Consider the following 17,683-nt stretch of genomic DNA (forward strand, 5'->3'; position numbering starts at 1 on the left):
TGTCAGGGACTATTTCTGGACAAATCCATAAAGAATTTTTAAGATAAGAGACTATTATCAGCATCAGATTTAGGACTAATACAATACAGTATACATTAAGAGATAATTAGAAGTACACATTATAATCTATCATTTTCTCAAAAGTTTATCATTACACGGAAAAGGCGTAATCTAAAGTTACATGTGTTATCATGTAATATATAAAATAAGACTTCGATTTACAGGTAAAAAAATTCAATAGTATTTGATTACATAATGCCACATGATACTAGTCATTTAGTCATCCTAAAGAAATCAGGCTTCCCAAAATATTGCATGGTCTGGATGTCAAAAATTAGCTCTAAATGAAGAAATAGTTAAGTAGCAAAAGAGGCTAATTATGTTGGTCTAACTCCTTTATATGCAAAAAAAAAAAAAATGTGTTCTTTCTTTACCAAGCTGAATATAATAGTCTGTGAATTATAAGATCAAGGAAGAAAACTGTATGTTTTCTAAAATATGAGTACCCTTCATCAAGTTTTTTACTTAGGGCAGCTAAAAGACCTATGTGGAGGGATCAGCATTAAGCCCAAAGGACAGGCAGTGCACAGCAAGAAAGAAAGCAATTCCCTCGTGTCTTTTGCAGGTCACTACCAAGGACCATGTTAGCAGATCCATACCAGACCCTTAACAGGCAGTTCTGCTGCTACCAGTAATTAGCTTGGACAGCTCTGGCTCCAAGAGTAGCAGCAAGGCTACACCATAATGAGCTCAGCTGGGATTAGCAGGACAGGGCAGGGAACCAAGAGAGCTCAGGCATTCTGCATTGAGTATGTATCTAGGAGATCAAACAAGGATGGCTGGCTAGGTTATCCCCTCTCCACCTCATTCCAAAAATGAAGCACGGCAGTGTCTAAAATACAGGCTAATGAAGAGCGACACCTCCAACAGATGAGAGCCACATTAATTAACACAATCCCTAGATCATATTATACAGTTTCGGCTAGAGCTAGCAAATGTGCAACTTGTTATTGTATTTTATATATATATATATATATACACACATATATATATATACACACACATGTATATTTTTTTAAAGATATGTCTTTTTTCTTTATTTTTATTAACAAACCCCAGATTTTTTACTTTCAAATTTTATAAGGTATTTGTCTCATGACCTTTAAGCTGCAAAAAATTTCTCCTAAATGTTTATCTAAGTCCATATTGTTAAAAAAGAAACTCACTTTTGAATCATTAGCTCCTGGTTCTCCCTTTTGAAATAGGCCAGTTCGTTCCACACAGCATCAGAATCTTCTTGTCGAAGTTGTTGGGGATCTGCTCTCTTCATTTTTCTGATATGAGTCCTATTTTTAAAATGAAGTTGCTTTCCTCCTTAATATGTTCAAAGTGTAATGAAAATTCATTTATACATTCCCTAATTCAAGCTCACTATTTATGGAATGAATTTTCTAAAACCCAAGTATGTTGAAATTAAAGTCCTATGTCAAAAAAAAAAAAAAAACAATTACAATCCCATGTCATAATTTCCAAAAGGCTAAAATGCTACTGCAGAAAACAAACTTTTAGCAGACACATGATGGTCTTAAGTCGACTTCTCTGATTCATTCTAGTAATACTGAAACATATATTGCAGGATGGTCAGTTTCTCAAAAAGGATTACAAGCAGTCAACTCTTCGAGAACTTGTTGTCAACCATGCTGACTGTGGTACATGTGCTCAATCTTAAAACACACTATTGACAGTAAATATGTCAGAAAATAGTGAAAAACTATTTTGTAGTTGACTACAGAAGTTGACTACAAAAGTTAGTGAGAAGAGGCTAAATGCAGGACAAATTGCTTTATCAGTACTTTATCACTACTATTACTGACAAGTAATATGAACTACTTCCCATCCTTCACAGGAAAAAAATTAGACGTGACAATTACCTACAAAACATACCAAATGCCCTTTATGTTTTCATTTTCTGTACATAAAACAAACTCCTCATTTCTATTTTGTAAAAGTGCTGTACTGGCCAATTTAGAAACAGTTATTTCTCTATAGAACAGACCAATGTGTATCATCAACATTGCCCTAAAGGATCCATCTCAAAAGATGAGAGGGTAGTAGATTTTCTGTACTCATTCAGTCCTTTGCCCTCTGTTGATACTGTTAACAAGGGAGCCACTTATGACTAACCAAGATCTGAACACCTGTTCAGAGCAATTGAACTGAGACCGCCAATTCATTCAGATAAGCTGCAGAACAAACTGATGGATAGTAAAGATTTTCAAATTGCATACTAGGTTGAAGTAGTTTTCAGAGAGTTAACTACATATGTAAATTTCCTATTTCTCTGGTCTTTCCATTAAAACTTAAATACTGTTTAAGTTACAGACTTCGTAATACCATTATTTTAGTTATTTAATTTTTTCAATCATATGGATGTAAACTATTTTTACATAAAGTTATCTACTTTTATTAAGCTACTCTATTGATACTGAAAATGTACACAGTAGTAGTAGAATTATGAATTCCACAAATGACAGGAAAATCTCTAGTTATTGCCAGCATATTTATCTGTTTTCATTTATTATATTATCTCTTTAAAAATTCACATTCAAGATTTGAATACCAAATAATATCTTTAAAATCAAACAAAAGCCATTAAAACACCTATATGATGCTACTCCATTCCATTTAATATTTAGGGAAATGCCTTTATGAGCTATGTAACTCACATGCCACTGCCTTCTTCCCACTGTTTTAATTGCTCTTTTACTGCTCTGTAGTTGGTCTGTAACATCTGTAGCCTTTCCTTGCGTTTTTCATGGGCATCTCTTAGCTCATCATTTTCTTGGCTCTGTAGAACACAAAAAAGCAAGTGCACAAGTTTAAAGAAAGTATTGGTACAACGCTTCAAATAAAAGGTTACTCATCTAAATATGAAATTTGAAAGAAAATAGTAAATATAAATTAATCTGTAATACTTATTTAAGCAGATGAAAGGGAAGGACTCTTAAGGTCACAAAATAGGTTTGCTTGGTAAATTCAACCCACTTACTGCATTTTTTAAGCTGCTAGTAATTTCAAAATTAGTTTCATTCCTTCCCCTGTTGTCAATAAGTAGTACACGTACAAATATTCATAAGCCAATTTTACGGAATTTTTTTCTTTTTCCACAAAAGGATTTTTCTGTATATAACACATGACTACTTTGTTAATTATAATTGTACATGTAATGAGTGTAAAAACACAAATCATGGTAAGATCAGTGCTTCCACCCATGGATTCATGATCAGTTTTATAAAGCATAATGATTAGACAAGAGGAATAAATCAGTTTGGACCTATGTCTGAAGTAGCAGAGCTTAACCTTCTGGGTCGTACTATACAGAACTGAAATGCGAGTGCTGGGCTTCGTATTCTTTTTTTTTTTTTTTTTTTAAAGATTTTATTTATTTATTTGAGAGAGAGAGACAGTGAGAGAGAGCATGAGAGGGGAGAAGGTCAGAGAGCGAAGCAGACTCCCCATGGAGCTGGGAGCCTGATGTGGGACTCGATCCCGGGACTCCAGGATCACGCCCTGAGCCGAAGGCAGTCGTCCAACCAACTGAGCCACCCAGGTGTCCCTGGGCTTCATATTCTTAAAGAGGTCATAAAAACATTACTAGGTTGTTGACTAAAGTCAACAACTTCTAAATATTCAAGGTAGAGTACATGAAATATGTCTTCATTTTTAGGTATACCCAGAAAATGAACTTATAAAGGCCAAATTTCCAGTTCTTAGGGGATGTATTTATACTACTTATGCATGATGTTTCTCAAAGTAAAGTAAGTAAATTCTTGAGGTTTTTTAGCCATTGTAAACTTCATATTTGTTTTTTCAACTTTTTATATTTCTGTATGAAAGAATTTGTATATTTATTTAGTGAAGGCAACAAGCAGATACTCTATAATATTACAGTGAGATGACAAGAGTAGGCTCATGGCAGTTAGAAAAACCTGAATTCTATTCTTGGAGCTCTTTCTTGTTAGCTGCATAATCTTAAGAACACTATTTAAATTAGTTCAATTTTTTTTTCTGTAAAACATGGAAAAGAGTATAGAGATTTAAATTATGATGACTAAATTAAATGAGCGAATATACAGGTAAAGCCCCTGGCACTATGCTTGTCCTATCAAGGCACAAAGCAAAAGTTAGCTTCTTTCCTTTTCCTCTTCCCAGGTATTAACTCTCCTTATTATTAAGAAGCCAAATTTACATTTTCCTGGACCATCTACCTCTCATCTCAACTGTAAGATAATACAGAGTTTGTATTATTTTATTGCAATCTACCTGTCTCAACAATATGAGTATCTTGTCATTCTATTTTGAATACAGGCCTAGTAGGATAGCTTCAATAAATCTAAGTAGTTATTGGTAAGTATTTGACTCCTGTGTACCAAGCCATCTGTATGCCATCTGGAAATGAAAGTGCTTAATGAAAAAGCATGGAAATGGCATCACTTGAAAGGGACAATCAGAATAAATGTTACCTGAAGAGTTGTAGAAGATATACAGATCACAGGAATTGCAAACTTGCTAAAAAGAGTAGTAAGGTTTAATACCACGGTTAAAAATTCAGGATACTGAATTGAATTTTGTTCATTTCAAGTAAAGAACCATATATCAAGAGCCTATTACATGAAGAGTGTTAAGGGCTGATAAGAGTTCAAGTCTTGCTGCTCAAAGTTAGTAAATTTTATCTTGACATAGCTACTTAAATTCAGCATGTACCAGTTTCTCCATCTTCAAAATAAAAGCTATTTATATTTCTCTTCTTCTAAGACCAATGAGTGATTTAACCTTGACCTTGAGTTTTCCCTACTGTTGTTAAAAATCCAAATATAACTTCACTTCTTTTAACAAAAAGCCTTCTAATATTAAGTATGTGAAATAATTTAAATTAACCAAATAGAAAATTAATCTTATCTTCTTATAAATAAACCTAAGTTCATTTTGTTTATTTGGATTCCTTAAGAACTAATGAGATTTATGAGGATTTTAAATAGGCTATTTTAAAAATTATTAATAATCTAATTACAAGAAATTTATAGGTACTAGAAAAGATTTGTATCAAAACACAATTTTCAAATAAACATAATTAAGTACTTTGTTAAATTCTAATAGCTTTCTCTAATTATCTGTCATTGAATCAAATTCCTTCCCCATAAACTTTTAGTTTACAATGAATTTCTTTAAAATTATTACATACAAATCCAGTGTTTTGGAATCATTAAAAGTCTGTGTTAAGAGTCCCTAGACACTATGAGTAAACAGAACCTAAAAGACTGCCCAAAGTAAAAATTAATAAAATGGGATATCCAGATATTTTCTGTTGCCTTTCACAAAAATCCTCTATTAAATCAATGGAAGAAACTGAGTTTATTATTGTTAGTACTGTCATTATTTTTGCATTTTTCAGTACTGCTTCAGCTACCATTAATCACTGAATTTATACCCAAGGTTTTCCTTAGTTCTCAAATAGAAATCAACTGTCTTATGCTATTTAATCAAAGATTAAAACTCAATAAAAATTTTCTGAGTCCTATATGTCACTCACACTGTACCAGGCTCTGCTCTAGACATAGTACTTAATCAAAGCACTCAAAGCACCTCTGCTGCCTAAAACTTTAGTGTAATATATTTATATTAGCAAATAGTTTTAATTTTTCTATAGTAATTGAAATAGGTGGTCCTTCCATTAGGTAGTGATTATAGGAAAGTAATCATTTTATAGATGAGCTTTCTGCTTTAATTTTACATGCTTCATAATTTACTACACCTAATGCTAGAGTGTTTACATATTTCTTACAAAATTACTAAGATCTAAGCTATCAAAATGAAAGTAAGCCAGAGATTATTTGACAAATCAATCTGATAGGCATAATTTATAATAATTATTATTTTTAAATGCATTCATCCATAGATTTGTCCTTTCTGAATTCTCTTATCAAATTGTAATGCATGGGTTAAATTAGTCCTAGAGACTATTGTTCTTTGACCTACTCCAGAAATAGACAAAATTTTATAGAAATGTAAATATAAGATAGATGATATATGTTCAAAGAAAAACATTTTTCTCTATTCTAGTGCAAGAACAGATTTAGCAGAAGTCTTCAGGCAAAAGTTAGATATCTCAAAAGAAATGTTTAATGTGTAAAAAGAATAATCAAAAAATCTTTTAAATATTCTAAGAAATGCAAGTTAACCATAGTGTGGATTATGATTCTTTAAGTACCATATAATAGCCTAAGTCAAAATGGCAGTACTTCATTTGGGAAATACTACTATACCCAAAGATCTTACAAGAAAGTCAAATAAGTAAAGAGTGAAAGATACATTTATTATTACTAATAACTATGTTTGCTCAAGAAGAGACACACAAAAAAATCTCAAGGACAGTCACTGAATTAGTTCTGTTTTTTAAATCATTCAATAAAATATTTACTGACTACCTTTCCTGTATTTTGCAATTAAGCTAATTAAACTAGAGATTCTAATTTCTGTATACAAACAAATCTAAATGACTGAAACACTTAAAAAGAGAAAATAGAAAGGCTGTATCACCTGACTTGCCTCAATGATACTTGCAAGTACATTTGTGAGTTCATCAGAACAAAAATGATTCTTGATCAAATCTACTACAGTTTAGTCAAAGGCTCCTTGACAGGCATAGGCAAACTAAGAGCATGAGTCCTGTTAAGAAAACAGTGGCTCCATCTTTACAGAATGGCAGCAAAGTTTTTAGAGAGTTTAAAAAAAAAAAAACTTTTATAAAATACCAAGGATCCCATGGATGTTTAATTCAGCAGAGTATATAAAGTTGTATGTATGAAGAATGCATGTTAGACATTGAAAAATAAAAGGCATTTAAACTGTAATCAAAGGGCATATTGACGTTACTAAACAGTATAGAAAAGTGCTACTAAAACTAAGTTGTCAAATGTATTAAAATTCATAAAGCAGAGATTCACAGCATTAGTGATCCCAAGTATAGTAAAGGATTTTGTAAAGCTCTGATGCATTAATTTGCAAATTATACTTTATAAATTGTTAGTCCACTACATTTATGAAGCTAGGATTTGGAAATGGGTGGGATTTTTAGAATAACACTTTTCATCTCTTCTATTATTATTGGCTTTTTTGGCCATCCACCTTGAAAACATGTACAACTATCCAAAAAATAAGCTAAGCAAGATAAAGTATTCATATTTTTACAAAATTCATTACTAGTATTAGAATAATATGCATTACTTACTGCTGATATAATAAAGACCATTACTTAAATATAGCAAAGTGTGCCCACATATGTTCCATCGTGGAGGTTATCTGGTGAAGCCTATTTGTCACTCTCCCTCTTCAGTTCCCCTTGGTGATCAGCTTGGGACCCAACCATCTACTGTGCCACAGAGCATGTGTTTACTTTAGTGTTTTCAACAGTAACTTCCATGGAACAGAAGTCTTTGGGAAACATCAATGGCTATAACATAATCAAGTAAATCTGGGAAATAAGGTATATATATCTTGCTATAGATTCACAATACACATTGGTATATCAACAGCTCACAAAAAAACGAAAGATTTCAATCCCCTGCCTATGATAATTGAGCACAGAACATTTTTCTCTGCCATTTTCCCATTAGCTTCTGGCAGAGCAGTGTTCAACACAATGCCAATATGGGAAAGGCCAGTACAAAAATTCAACATGTATTAAAAGGTAATGGTCTACAAAAGGAGCACCATGATTAACAAATGCATATTAAAAACCATAAAACACTGCTAGGGGTTGAAATGTATCCGCTCCAAAAAGGTATGTTGGAATTCTAAGCCACAATACCCCAGAATGTGATTGTATTTGGTGATAAGGTTTTTATAGAAGAAATGAAGCTAAAATGAAGTCATTATTGCAATCCAGTTGACTGGTGTCTTTTTATTTTTATATGTTTTAAAAAAGATTTTATTTATTTATTTGAGAGAGGGAAACAGAAAGAGGCAGAGGGTGAGGGAGAAGCAGGCTCCTCCCTGAGCAGAGAGCATCACGTGGGCCTGGATCCCAGGACCCTCAGCTCATGACCTGAGCCAAAGGCAGACAGTTAATCGACTGAGCCACTGAAGCACCCCAATACATGATTTTTTTAATGGCTTCTGTAGCACAGGTTCAGGCGCCCGACTAGTGTCTTTTCAGAAAGGAGAAATTTAGACATAGAGACACACACATACACACAGAGGAAAGATGAAGACACAGGAAGAATGCCATCTATAAGCCAAACAACACCTGAAACTATCGGAAACTACAAGAGAAATAGATTCTCCCTCACAGGTTTCATAAGAAACTAAGCCTGTTAACATACTGAGTTTGGAACTTTCTAGGCTCCAGAACTTTGAATAATCAATTTCTATTCTTCTAAACCACACAGTTTATCATGGCAGTCCTAGGAAACTAATACAGATACATCATTAATTCCTTTCTTATCTTATATTCTCATGCACCTGGGTAATAGTAATAATATTAATATTATACCCTAATTAAAGGAAATATAGGAAGAAGTTTTCTGTCTTCACTAAATATGACAGGTATACTTACTAAAGTGAGGACATAAATTTAAAAATATCCTGGACCCAACCTCTCTCTTGGAATTGCTTTCACTTTACAGGTTTTGTTTACCCACTTCATTGGATAAGGGCTCTTGATGATAAGTGCTTTTTTTCACTCAACTATTTTGCTCCTTTAAAGCAAGAAATCCTTTTCTACTAAATGACAAGATACAATGAAAAAAACTTGCTCACATTTTCCCCCTTTAAGAAAACATACATTTGAAATTCATATTATCATCAGCTGGCTTGAAAAAGGAATACAGAAAAAGGAATACAGAAAAAAAGGAATACAGAAAAAGAAATTGTATGAAGAAAGAATTTTACTCTGTAAATAAGTTTGAGTCTTCATCAAAAAGAGCAACTGGAAGAAAGGAATGATCAATTAATGTAATACTTCTGCAACTTCTGCGACTCTTTCTGAAATTAGAAATTCAAAAGGTGGAAGAGGATAGATCTAAAAATGTCTGAATTGCTCTACTCTCTCCTGCCAAAACCAAGGGACTTTCAAAGACCCATAGACTTTTGGAGGCAAAAGTGGAGATCTGTTACTATTGAATGGTGATATGTGATAGTTAATTTTATGTGTAACTTGACTGATCATTATTCCTGGGTGTATCTGTGAGCGTGTTTCTATAGAAAATGAATATTTGCAACAGCAGACTGAGTAAAGCATATTGCCCTTCCCAATGTGATAGGCTTCATCCAACTCACTGAAGTCCTGAATACAATAAAAGGCTGCATAAGAAAGACATTGGTCTTGTCCGTTTGGACTCAGACTGATATTGGATCTGGAACTTATACCATCAGCTTCCTGGTTTTCAGGCCTTTAGACTCAGATGGAGACTATACCATTGGCTCTCCTGATCTTCAGTTTCACAACTGGAGATGTTGGACTTCTTGGACCCTATAATTGCATGACCCAATTCTTTACAGTAAATCAATCAATCTCTTTATCTCTTTCTTTCCCTCTCTGGATAGACAGACTGGGTGGCTCAGTGGGTTGAGCCGCTGCCTTCGGCTCAGGTCATGATCTCAGGGTCCTGGGATCGAGTCCCGCATAGGGCTCTCTGCTCAGCAGGGAGCCTGCTTCCTCCTCTCTCTCTCTCTGCCTGCCTCTCTGCCTACTTGTGATCTCTCTCTCTGTCATATAAATAAATAAATAAATAAATCTTTAAAAAAAAAAAAAGATATACAGACATAGATATAGATATTCTTCAGAAAAACAATGCCTCATTAGGGAGACTAAAGGTTTATAGCCTACTGGTTCTGTTTCTCTGAAGAAACCAGATTAATGCAGGATGTGAATTTCAAGAATTATGCAAAAGGAGGAAGATGATAAACTGGCTTCCTAAACATGCTCTTAATATCCTGTTTGTACTCCCATGTTGATACTAAGATACTAGATTCCAACTGCTCATGCAGTATCTTGTTAACTAGGGTCTTGAATGATAGACAGTTATATTGTCTCTTGTTGTTCAAGTGACTTGTTTGACTAACTGCTTTGCTTAGTAAGTTGTTACTGAGCAATCCAATGAATGGGCAAAGAACTCCATGTGTGGGGTGTCTGGCTGGTTCAGTCAGAAGAGCATGTGACTCTTGATCTCGGGGTCATGAGTTTGGGGCCATGAGTTTGAGCCCCATGATGGTGGAGAGATCACTTAAAAAAAAAAAAAAACTAACTAAAAAAGGAGTGAGCGACTGTAGGTGCATACATTTCAAGGAGGCTAAATGTTAGCAAGCTGATGTCATCTGATCATTTTATTTTTGGTAGATGATAGATGAGAATCTCTGTCACTGTCAAATAACAGAGATAATTTTCCTTTCTTTTAGAACAGTCTAACTCTGCATAATATAAATTAATTTAACATTTAGTGAAAAGGCAGAAAAAATATTAATTGTAGCTTAGGTTAACTATACCTCTAAACCATATCTTGTTCTATAGCACACAAAATCCAAGTCAAACCTTTTTCTCCCTAAGAGTGATCTACATGAGAGACAATCTGGGCTTTGTTGGATTCTAAACATGTGTAAAACATTGGTCTTGTCATAAAAGGTCTTAAAACTATTTGAGATTCAATTAAATGTTAAATCTCATATGCCACAGGCCTTTGGGTAGTTATGAATAAAGAATGATAAGTTTGGCCATATTAAATGCAGAAAAAATAAAAGCCCTCAAATAGTCAAATGGAAAAAATAATGTACTTGCCATTTTGACTATGTAATTTCTGTATAAAGGACAGTTGTTAAGTGACTTGAGCTAGGCGAGTATAGCTTTTAACTCACTTTTCTCTTTTTGTATGTTTATCATGCATAAAGAACTATAAGAAATTCTCTACTTGCTATAGTTCTATTTTTTGGTCTCTGAAAAACTGTAAGAAATATATTCCCAATATTAAGCCAAAGTATTCCCAAACAATTTTAAAGTAGTGAATAAATATTTACGTTCAAGCAGCAAATTTTTTGTTACTTTATGATCCTCAGAAATCTGAAAAACAAGACCAACCAATGATACATTTTTATGCATGTAATTAAATTCAGGAAAGACAAATGCTAAGCAGTGATTTGTGAAGTGAATGTTTACTTTGGTATATCTTTATCTTTGCAAGGTTCTTACTAAAGAAATGATTTAATGTTCACCTTTAGCTGTAGTGTCTTCTCTAAGTTTTCAATCTTTCTTTCCGCTTTCCTCAGATTCCTCAGCTCCTCAGAGTCTGTGAAAGAGCTCTTTGGGGACAAAGACCTTGAACGTCTCACAGGTGGTTCCTCGAGAATAAAACAAGGACATGGTTGAACTAGTTGGAACACTGGATTATGAAAGACATGCAAAATTAAAGAACAAGTAATTTTGAATACTAATAATGAATTATAAAAAAAATCCTGCATGGAATACCAGAGAAATAACAAGCGGAATTACCACAGTGCTACCGCTAAAGGTTTCTCTGTGACTCGTTAATGAGAATATTCATTTACATTTACATTGTTTCTTTCAGAATAATGATGTCCCATTAGGGAAGACTAAAGGGTTATAGACTCAGAAATGCAAGAAACCTCATTACAAAGGAGGGGATAGAGGCTGGTCTAATTGCTCTATAAGGGTCCAAGGTTACACTTGATAGGACAACCAGAAACAAGAGGGAAAGGATTTTTTTCCCTTTGAAATAGTTTAACACACTGTGAAGTTGAAGGAACAATATGCTTGAGGAATATAAATACAACAGACAGTAGATCTTATACCATAATGACCATATGGTCATTAACTATAATGTGGCTAACTAGAGACAAGAATGTGTGTTTATATTATGTACAGCCTCATACACCAATCTGGAGAAGGAATATGTGAAAGCAACTATTAAGCTGGGCAACATATTGTTCATACTTACTGCATGTCCTTATGAAAAAGAAAGAAAATTTCATTCCAAATATCCCTCTCGTTTTCCTGACTTTTGCTAAAAGCAACCAAACATCAAAGAGCTACATTTTTTAACTTCCACATCGTAGCAAGCCACTAAATTAGGTCCTATAATGTATCTCAATTTTAGGAATGTTTTCTTTCATTTAAATAAAGCTCAATACTCTGAAACTACTCCAAAATGGCAAGAAACGTATAATGCGGTCATGTTTAAATAAATAAATACGTATAGACACATACAAAGCTCATTCTTCTGAAAATTACTAATACTATTAGAAGGAGTAATAAGTCTATAATAGAAACATGGGTCTATTTTTAAATACTTCCTTTACTAAGAAAGTTCTACTGACAGGAAAAAATGGAAAGAACTAAAAACAATTTCTTAAAAAATAATTTTCTACATATAAATCATTATTTTCTACTGCTGAAGTAACAAGTGTGAGAAAAATATGTCCTAAGTTCCTCACTTTTCTATTTATCTACAGATAACTTATTTACATTACATAATATTTACAATATGATATTATAAAATGTTTATTGTAGTCCCTGTTCATAGAATCTTTTGCAGCATAACAGGAATACATAGTATAGTACATATACTGTAATACAAATATTACAAAAAGGAAAAGCTAGACATTAATAAATGAGAGATATGCTGTGGAAAATTTGCTTATTTTTCTCTATTGCTATACCTTTAAATCTGAAATTATATAATTGCATAAATTAATGTTAAATTCCACTTTATAGTTTACATCCACATGGGTAATATTTTAAATATCATATCTGAATGAAGCAAAAATGTTAAAATATAAATATATTTTATCTTTTAACAACTAATATTACTTTAAAATGATTTTTTACTTAGATTAATTTATCTATGGATTAGATATACAGTAGATATTTAGCCAAACTTTCTAAAGTTTTTCCAATTTATTTAAATTCAGTTGATTAACATATGGTGAATTCTTAGTTTCAGAGGGAGAGTTCAGTGATTCATCAGTCTTATATAATACCCAGTTTAGCAAAATCTTTTAACATAAGAATGTTAACTTACTGCAAAACAGCTACACTACTACTAATCTATTTAATTAAATTAGGAATACATTATTTAGTCTTTAAAAAGAGCAAACGCTCTACTTACAAAAAAAATTTTTTTAAGATTTTATTTATTCATTTGAGAGGGAGAGAGACAAAGAGCAGGAGAGAACACAAGAGCAGGGGAAGGAGGCACAGACCCCCTGCTGAGAGAGCCAAGCACAAGGCTTGATCCCAGAACCCTGGGATCATGACCTGAGCTGAAAGCAGACACTTAACTGACTGAGCCACCCAGGTGCCCCACACAACTGTTTTTTCAAGCATTTGGCACATAATGTTTTTTTTTTTTTTAAAGCTTTTAAACGAGAGTAGTAAATGCTGTTTGTTTTTAAAGTTCATTGCTTGCCTTGCCAGCATTACCCTGACAAATTCACAAAATGACAAAACGCATCTACCTTGTGTTTTCTTTCAGTACTTGTCCAGATGCTCTTCTCTGAGGAACCCTTGTTGGTAGATTTACTCTCTGACAGTTTTTCATTTGCTATTTTTAGTTTCTCCTGTAAATACTCAATTTCAGACTTCTGTGAGACCATTAAAGTTTCTAAGCTTGATAAAGACGGCCGTTGAGATACCTATTTTCAGAAAGTATACATGCAAATATATATGCATCTTTGTATATTATTTCTTATGTGCAAATACTTACATATAATATTATTACATTATATAAATAATAAGTATTCAGAGAAAGAAAATTTCATTTCAGTAATAAACTGTAAACTAGCATTAGCTAAACTATCACCCTAACTCGATGGCATTTTTCAATAAAATAACCAAGAGTTCGTATAAATATTTTCAAAAATAATATTGACATATAGAATTACAGAAGAAAAACATTACAGTATGGTTGCATGATAAAATACCGACTCATCTTTAATTACTTCAAAAATATGATTGTACACATACGTATTTCCTCATGAAATACCCAATCCACCATTTGATCATAAAGAGTCATATAATACCACTGAATATAACCTGGGAAAAGGAAACCAATAGCACTTAAAGTCTAATTATCTTTCAATGTCATAATTTAATAATGACAACTCACAAAACTCTGCTACTTTTAGAGTCAATACAGTCCACTGTATTCACTTTTGAAATTACATGTCAGATAATCTGCTAATGGAAAGCACCACATTATAGTGACAAAAAAAATCACAGAAAAATTAAGCATGTAGGATACCTTAAGGAAATATTAGTTTGTAAAAACCAGCATTCTGTGAAATTCTACTACCATCTTTACTGAATATATTTGAGGCCATTAAAACCTATGCATATATTGTATTCAAATTAACCACTCCACATATGAAAAACAAAAACCCTAAATCATAGTGAAAACAAAGGTTTTGTTGGATTTCCAGCAAAGAGAGTCAAATCTCAAAATTATGATACAGAAGCAGTAGCCCTGAAAATAGTTTCTTTTAAAAGGTAGAAATCCCTATCCTTCCTAAATGATAGTCCTAAGAGATATCAGAAGGAATATATATGTTTAACTTTTCTGAGCCAACAGTGGAAAATATTATCCTTTTCTGCTTTGAACTCGTTTTTCTTTTTTTTAGGAAATAGGCAAAACCGTCCTAATTCTAACTTCTAATTATTATGAGAGAGGTCATCTTTGATTTATTCATATTACTGAACTTTCATCTATTTAAATCACTTGTTTCCCAACCTTCATTCTATTACATTGCTAAATATTTTCCTCAGTGTTTATATTGTACTCTTACTACATTTCCCATATATTAAATACTTACTCCATTACCTTTCTTTAAATATCTAATCAAAATACTTTGAGCACTAAACTCTAAATTCCAAACTCTAAATGATTTTGCCCTATTCTTTCCTCCCACTTTTAATCACCATATGACCATTATTTATTTCATTTTTTTCCTATCATGTAAGCAAATTTACGATGTCTATAACTCTTTCCTTTGACTGGGCTTCCAATCTAAACAGTTTTCAAAAGCCAGATGCTTTTATCCACTTTTCTTTAAATAAAATTATTAAGAATATATTAGTATCCCACCATTTATCAAAGAAATTTTAAATAAGTTTTTCAGGGTCAAACAGAAATTTAGAATAAAATAGAAATAACATAACTTCGGTTTTATTGGTATATCCAATAAGCAATCCCATATTCTTGAAATGAGTTTAAATAAATGAGTTTTCTAAGTTATCACTGGATTATAATGTAGTAGATACAAAAGTAAAAATAGGAATATTCAATCAAGAAGTTGTAATGATAAATAATTCAAATAGTTGTGAAGACATTAAAAATGTTCCAACTGTGGATACTGTTATCATCATAGTAGGGATTTTATACTTAGGCAGCAGTCCTTTAAAATTCTTCAACAAGCAATAACAGAACTTCAAAAATAAAATGCTATGAAAGCACTGACTAACTCAAATTCACATAGGAGCGCAGATGATCATATAAATAAATAAAATGGGTTGTGCTTAGTTTATTTTAAAAATCACAGCTTTGGAATTCATTCAACAGAGACACTTAGTAAGCATGTACACATGTATATAGATTATTTACATCTACAAAAATACTTATACATCCTCCCAGTGTTTTTAAAATCTGATCTTCTCCTTTTCTTGCCTTTTATCACTTTTGCAGGAGATACAGGCACAAGAAGTATTTCATACTTCTCGTAATATAACTGTTTTTAAAAGCATAGGTAAAATGAGATTTCAAATGGGAGAATAAACTGTTAAAAATTTTCTAGGGAAATTCTGAAATATGCATCAAAGCACATAAAAATGTATCAAGCCTTTAGCTTAGCATGCCAGTCATGCCAAGGGTTGATACAGACAGATATCCATGATAAACTCTTAGATGAGAAAAGCAGGTTACCAAAGAATATACTGTGTAGAAACAAATTTTGCCAAACATGCATGGTGGGGATCGGGGGAGAAGAAGCCCTAAAATGTTTTAGTGTCATTTCTGAGTGGAAAAACCATATGTTAATAATTTTCTTCCTATCTATTTGAACTTTCTCAAATTTTACAATGAACACGTCACTAAATGTTTTTCAAAATGTTAATTTTTTCTTCAAATAAAAGGAATAAAAGCTGAGCATAAAATTTTCACATTATATAGGATAAAGATAAATAAAAGTCTTTCTATAATCTCATCCCTTGTCATCTGCTTGTGATAACTTTGGACTGTATTACCTAGACTTTAGAAAGGAAAGGAAAATAATTATAATTCTGCCTTTAAGCTTCTTTTCAAAGTTAGTAGACTTAATTTTTTAGGACAGTTTTATACTTACAGAAAAATCTATGTAGAGTCCTATACCTCCCACCCCTACCCATGCAGGTTCCCGTATCATCGACACCTAAAATTAATATGCTACATGTGTTATAACTAATGAAACAATATTCACACATTATTTTTAACTAAAGTCCATAATGTATTCAAATTCCATAGTTTTTATGTAATGTCCTTTTTCTACTCCAGGATCCCATCCACAATACCACATTACATTTACTTATCATGCCAGCAACCCTTGGCTGTGACAGTTTCTCAGACTAACAAGTAATAGTTGTGATGAGTAGATGATATTCAGGTGTACTGCAGGATGCTTCTCTATTGGAATTTGTCTGAATTTTTCTAATGATTACACTGGGGTTATGAGTTTGGGGGAGGAAAATCACAGAAGAGCCATTTTCATTATACCATATTACGTGTACATGGTTTAAATCTTGACATTGACCTAGATCACCTAGACAAAGTAGAGTTTGTCAGGTCACTCCACTGTCCCCCATCCATACTGAACTCAATATGCTTTGTAAACTGGTATAACATACATGAGAAATATGTATAACTTTAATTGTCATTATCCTTTCAGGTACTACTTTGAAGGCGTAGCAAAATCAAGACAACCGGTACCCCTGTCTGGGGCAGTTCATTTTATCTATTGCCCTTAAGATCCTAGAATCTTTGAAAAGTTTAATTTTCTTACTAAGAATTGTTATTAGTATTATATCAATAATTTTTTCTCCTAATATCCAAAATCTTTATTCACCTTTATAGCTTACAGTCCTAAAAGATAATGAATGGTATGGTACTAGACCTTAGTTAATCTTTAAAAAAAAAAAAGATTTTATTTATTTATTTGACAGAGAGAGAGAGATCACACGTAGGCAGAGAGAGAGGAGGGAAGCAGGCTCCCCACTGAGCAGGGAGTCCGATGCAGGGCTTGATCCAAGGACCCTGAGACCGTGACCTGAGCTGAAGGGAGAGGCTTATTAATCCACTGAGCCACCCAGGCGCCCCGATCATAGTTAATCTTGATGAGAAGTGATCAACAGAGTATGTGTCCAAATGCCTCCAGTTGAAACTATCTCTTGACCATTATTAATATATAACTTCTTTTTCCCACTGATCCACAGAGATAACTTTGATCAAAAAGCCCTGCAGAAGATGTAGAGTAGATGAGGGCAGGGAAAATTATTCATTAAGTATTGTACAAATTACTATTAAGGACTACATAAATGAAATAATCTACTCATGTTATATTAACTTCAAGCAACATCGTATAGCATTATACA

The 17,683-nt window shown here is 32.8% G+C and overlaps 1 protein-coding gene across 5 annotated transcripts in view; it reads right to left on the reverse strand.

The window, feature by feature from the left end:
* The window catches only part of CNTLN (centlein), a 291,584-nt gene that overhangs the window by 126,120 nt on the left and 147,781 nt on the right, over nucleotides 1-17,683 (reverse strand). For 4 of the 5 annotated variants that reach the window (XM_044265616.1, XM_044265613.1, XM_044265614.1 and 1 more), the window contains 4 exons: nucleotides 13,525-13,701; nucleotides 11,263-11,388; nucleotides 2,727-2,848; nucleotides 1,227-1,346 (listed from right to left, as the gene is read on the reverse strand). In XM_044265616.1, the coding sequence (XP_044121551.1) occupies nucleotides 1,227-1,346; nucleotides 2,727-2,848; nucleotides 11,263-11,388; nucleotides 13,525-13,701 (545 nt within the window). The remainder of the gene's footprint in view (nucleotides 1-1,226; nucleotides 1,347-2,726; nucleotides 2,849-11,262; nucleotides 11,389-13,524; nucleotides 13,702-17,683) is intronic. The other variant, XM_044265615.1, reaches the window with a different exon arrangement.

This window comes from Neovison vison, chromosome 9 (genome assembly GCF_020171115.1).
Source record: "Neovison vison isolate M4711 chromosome 9, ASM_NN_V1, whole genome shotgun sequence".
Lineage (NCBI taxonomy): Eukaryota > Metazoa > Chordata > Mammalia > Carnivora > Mustelidae > Neogale > Neogale vison.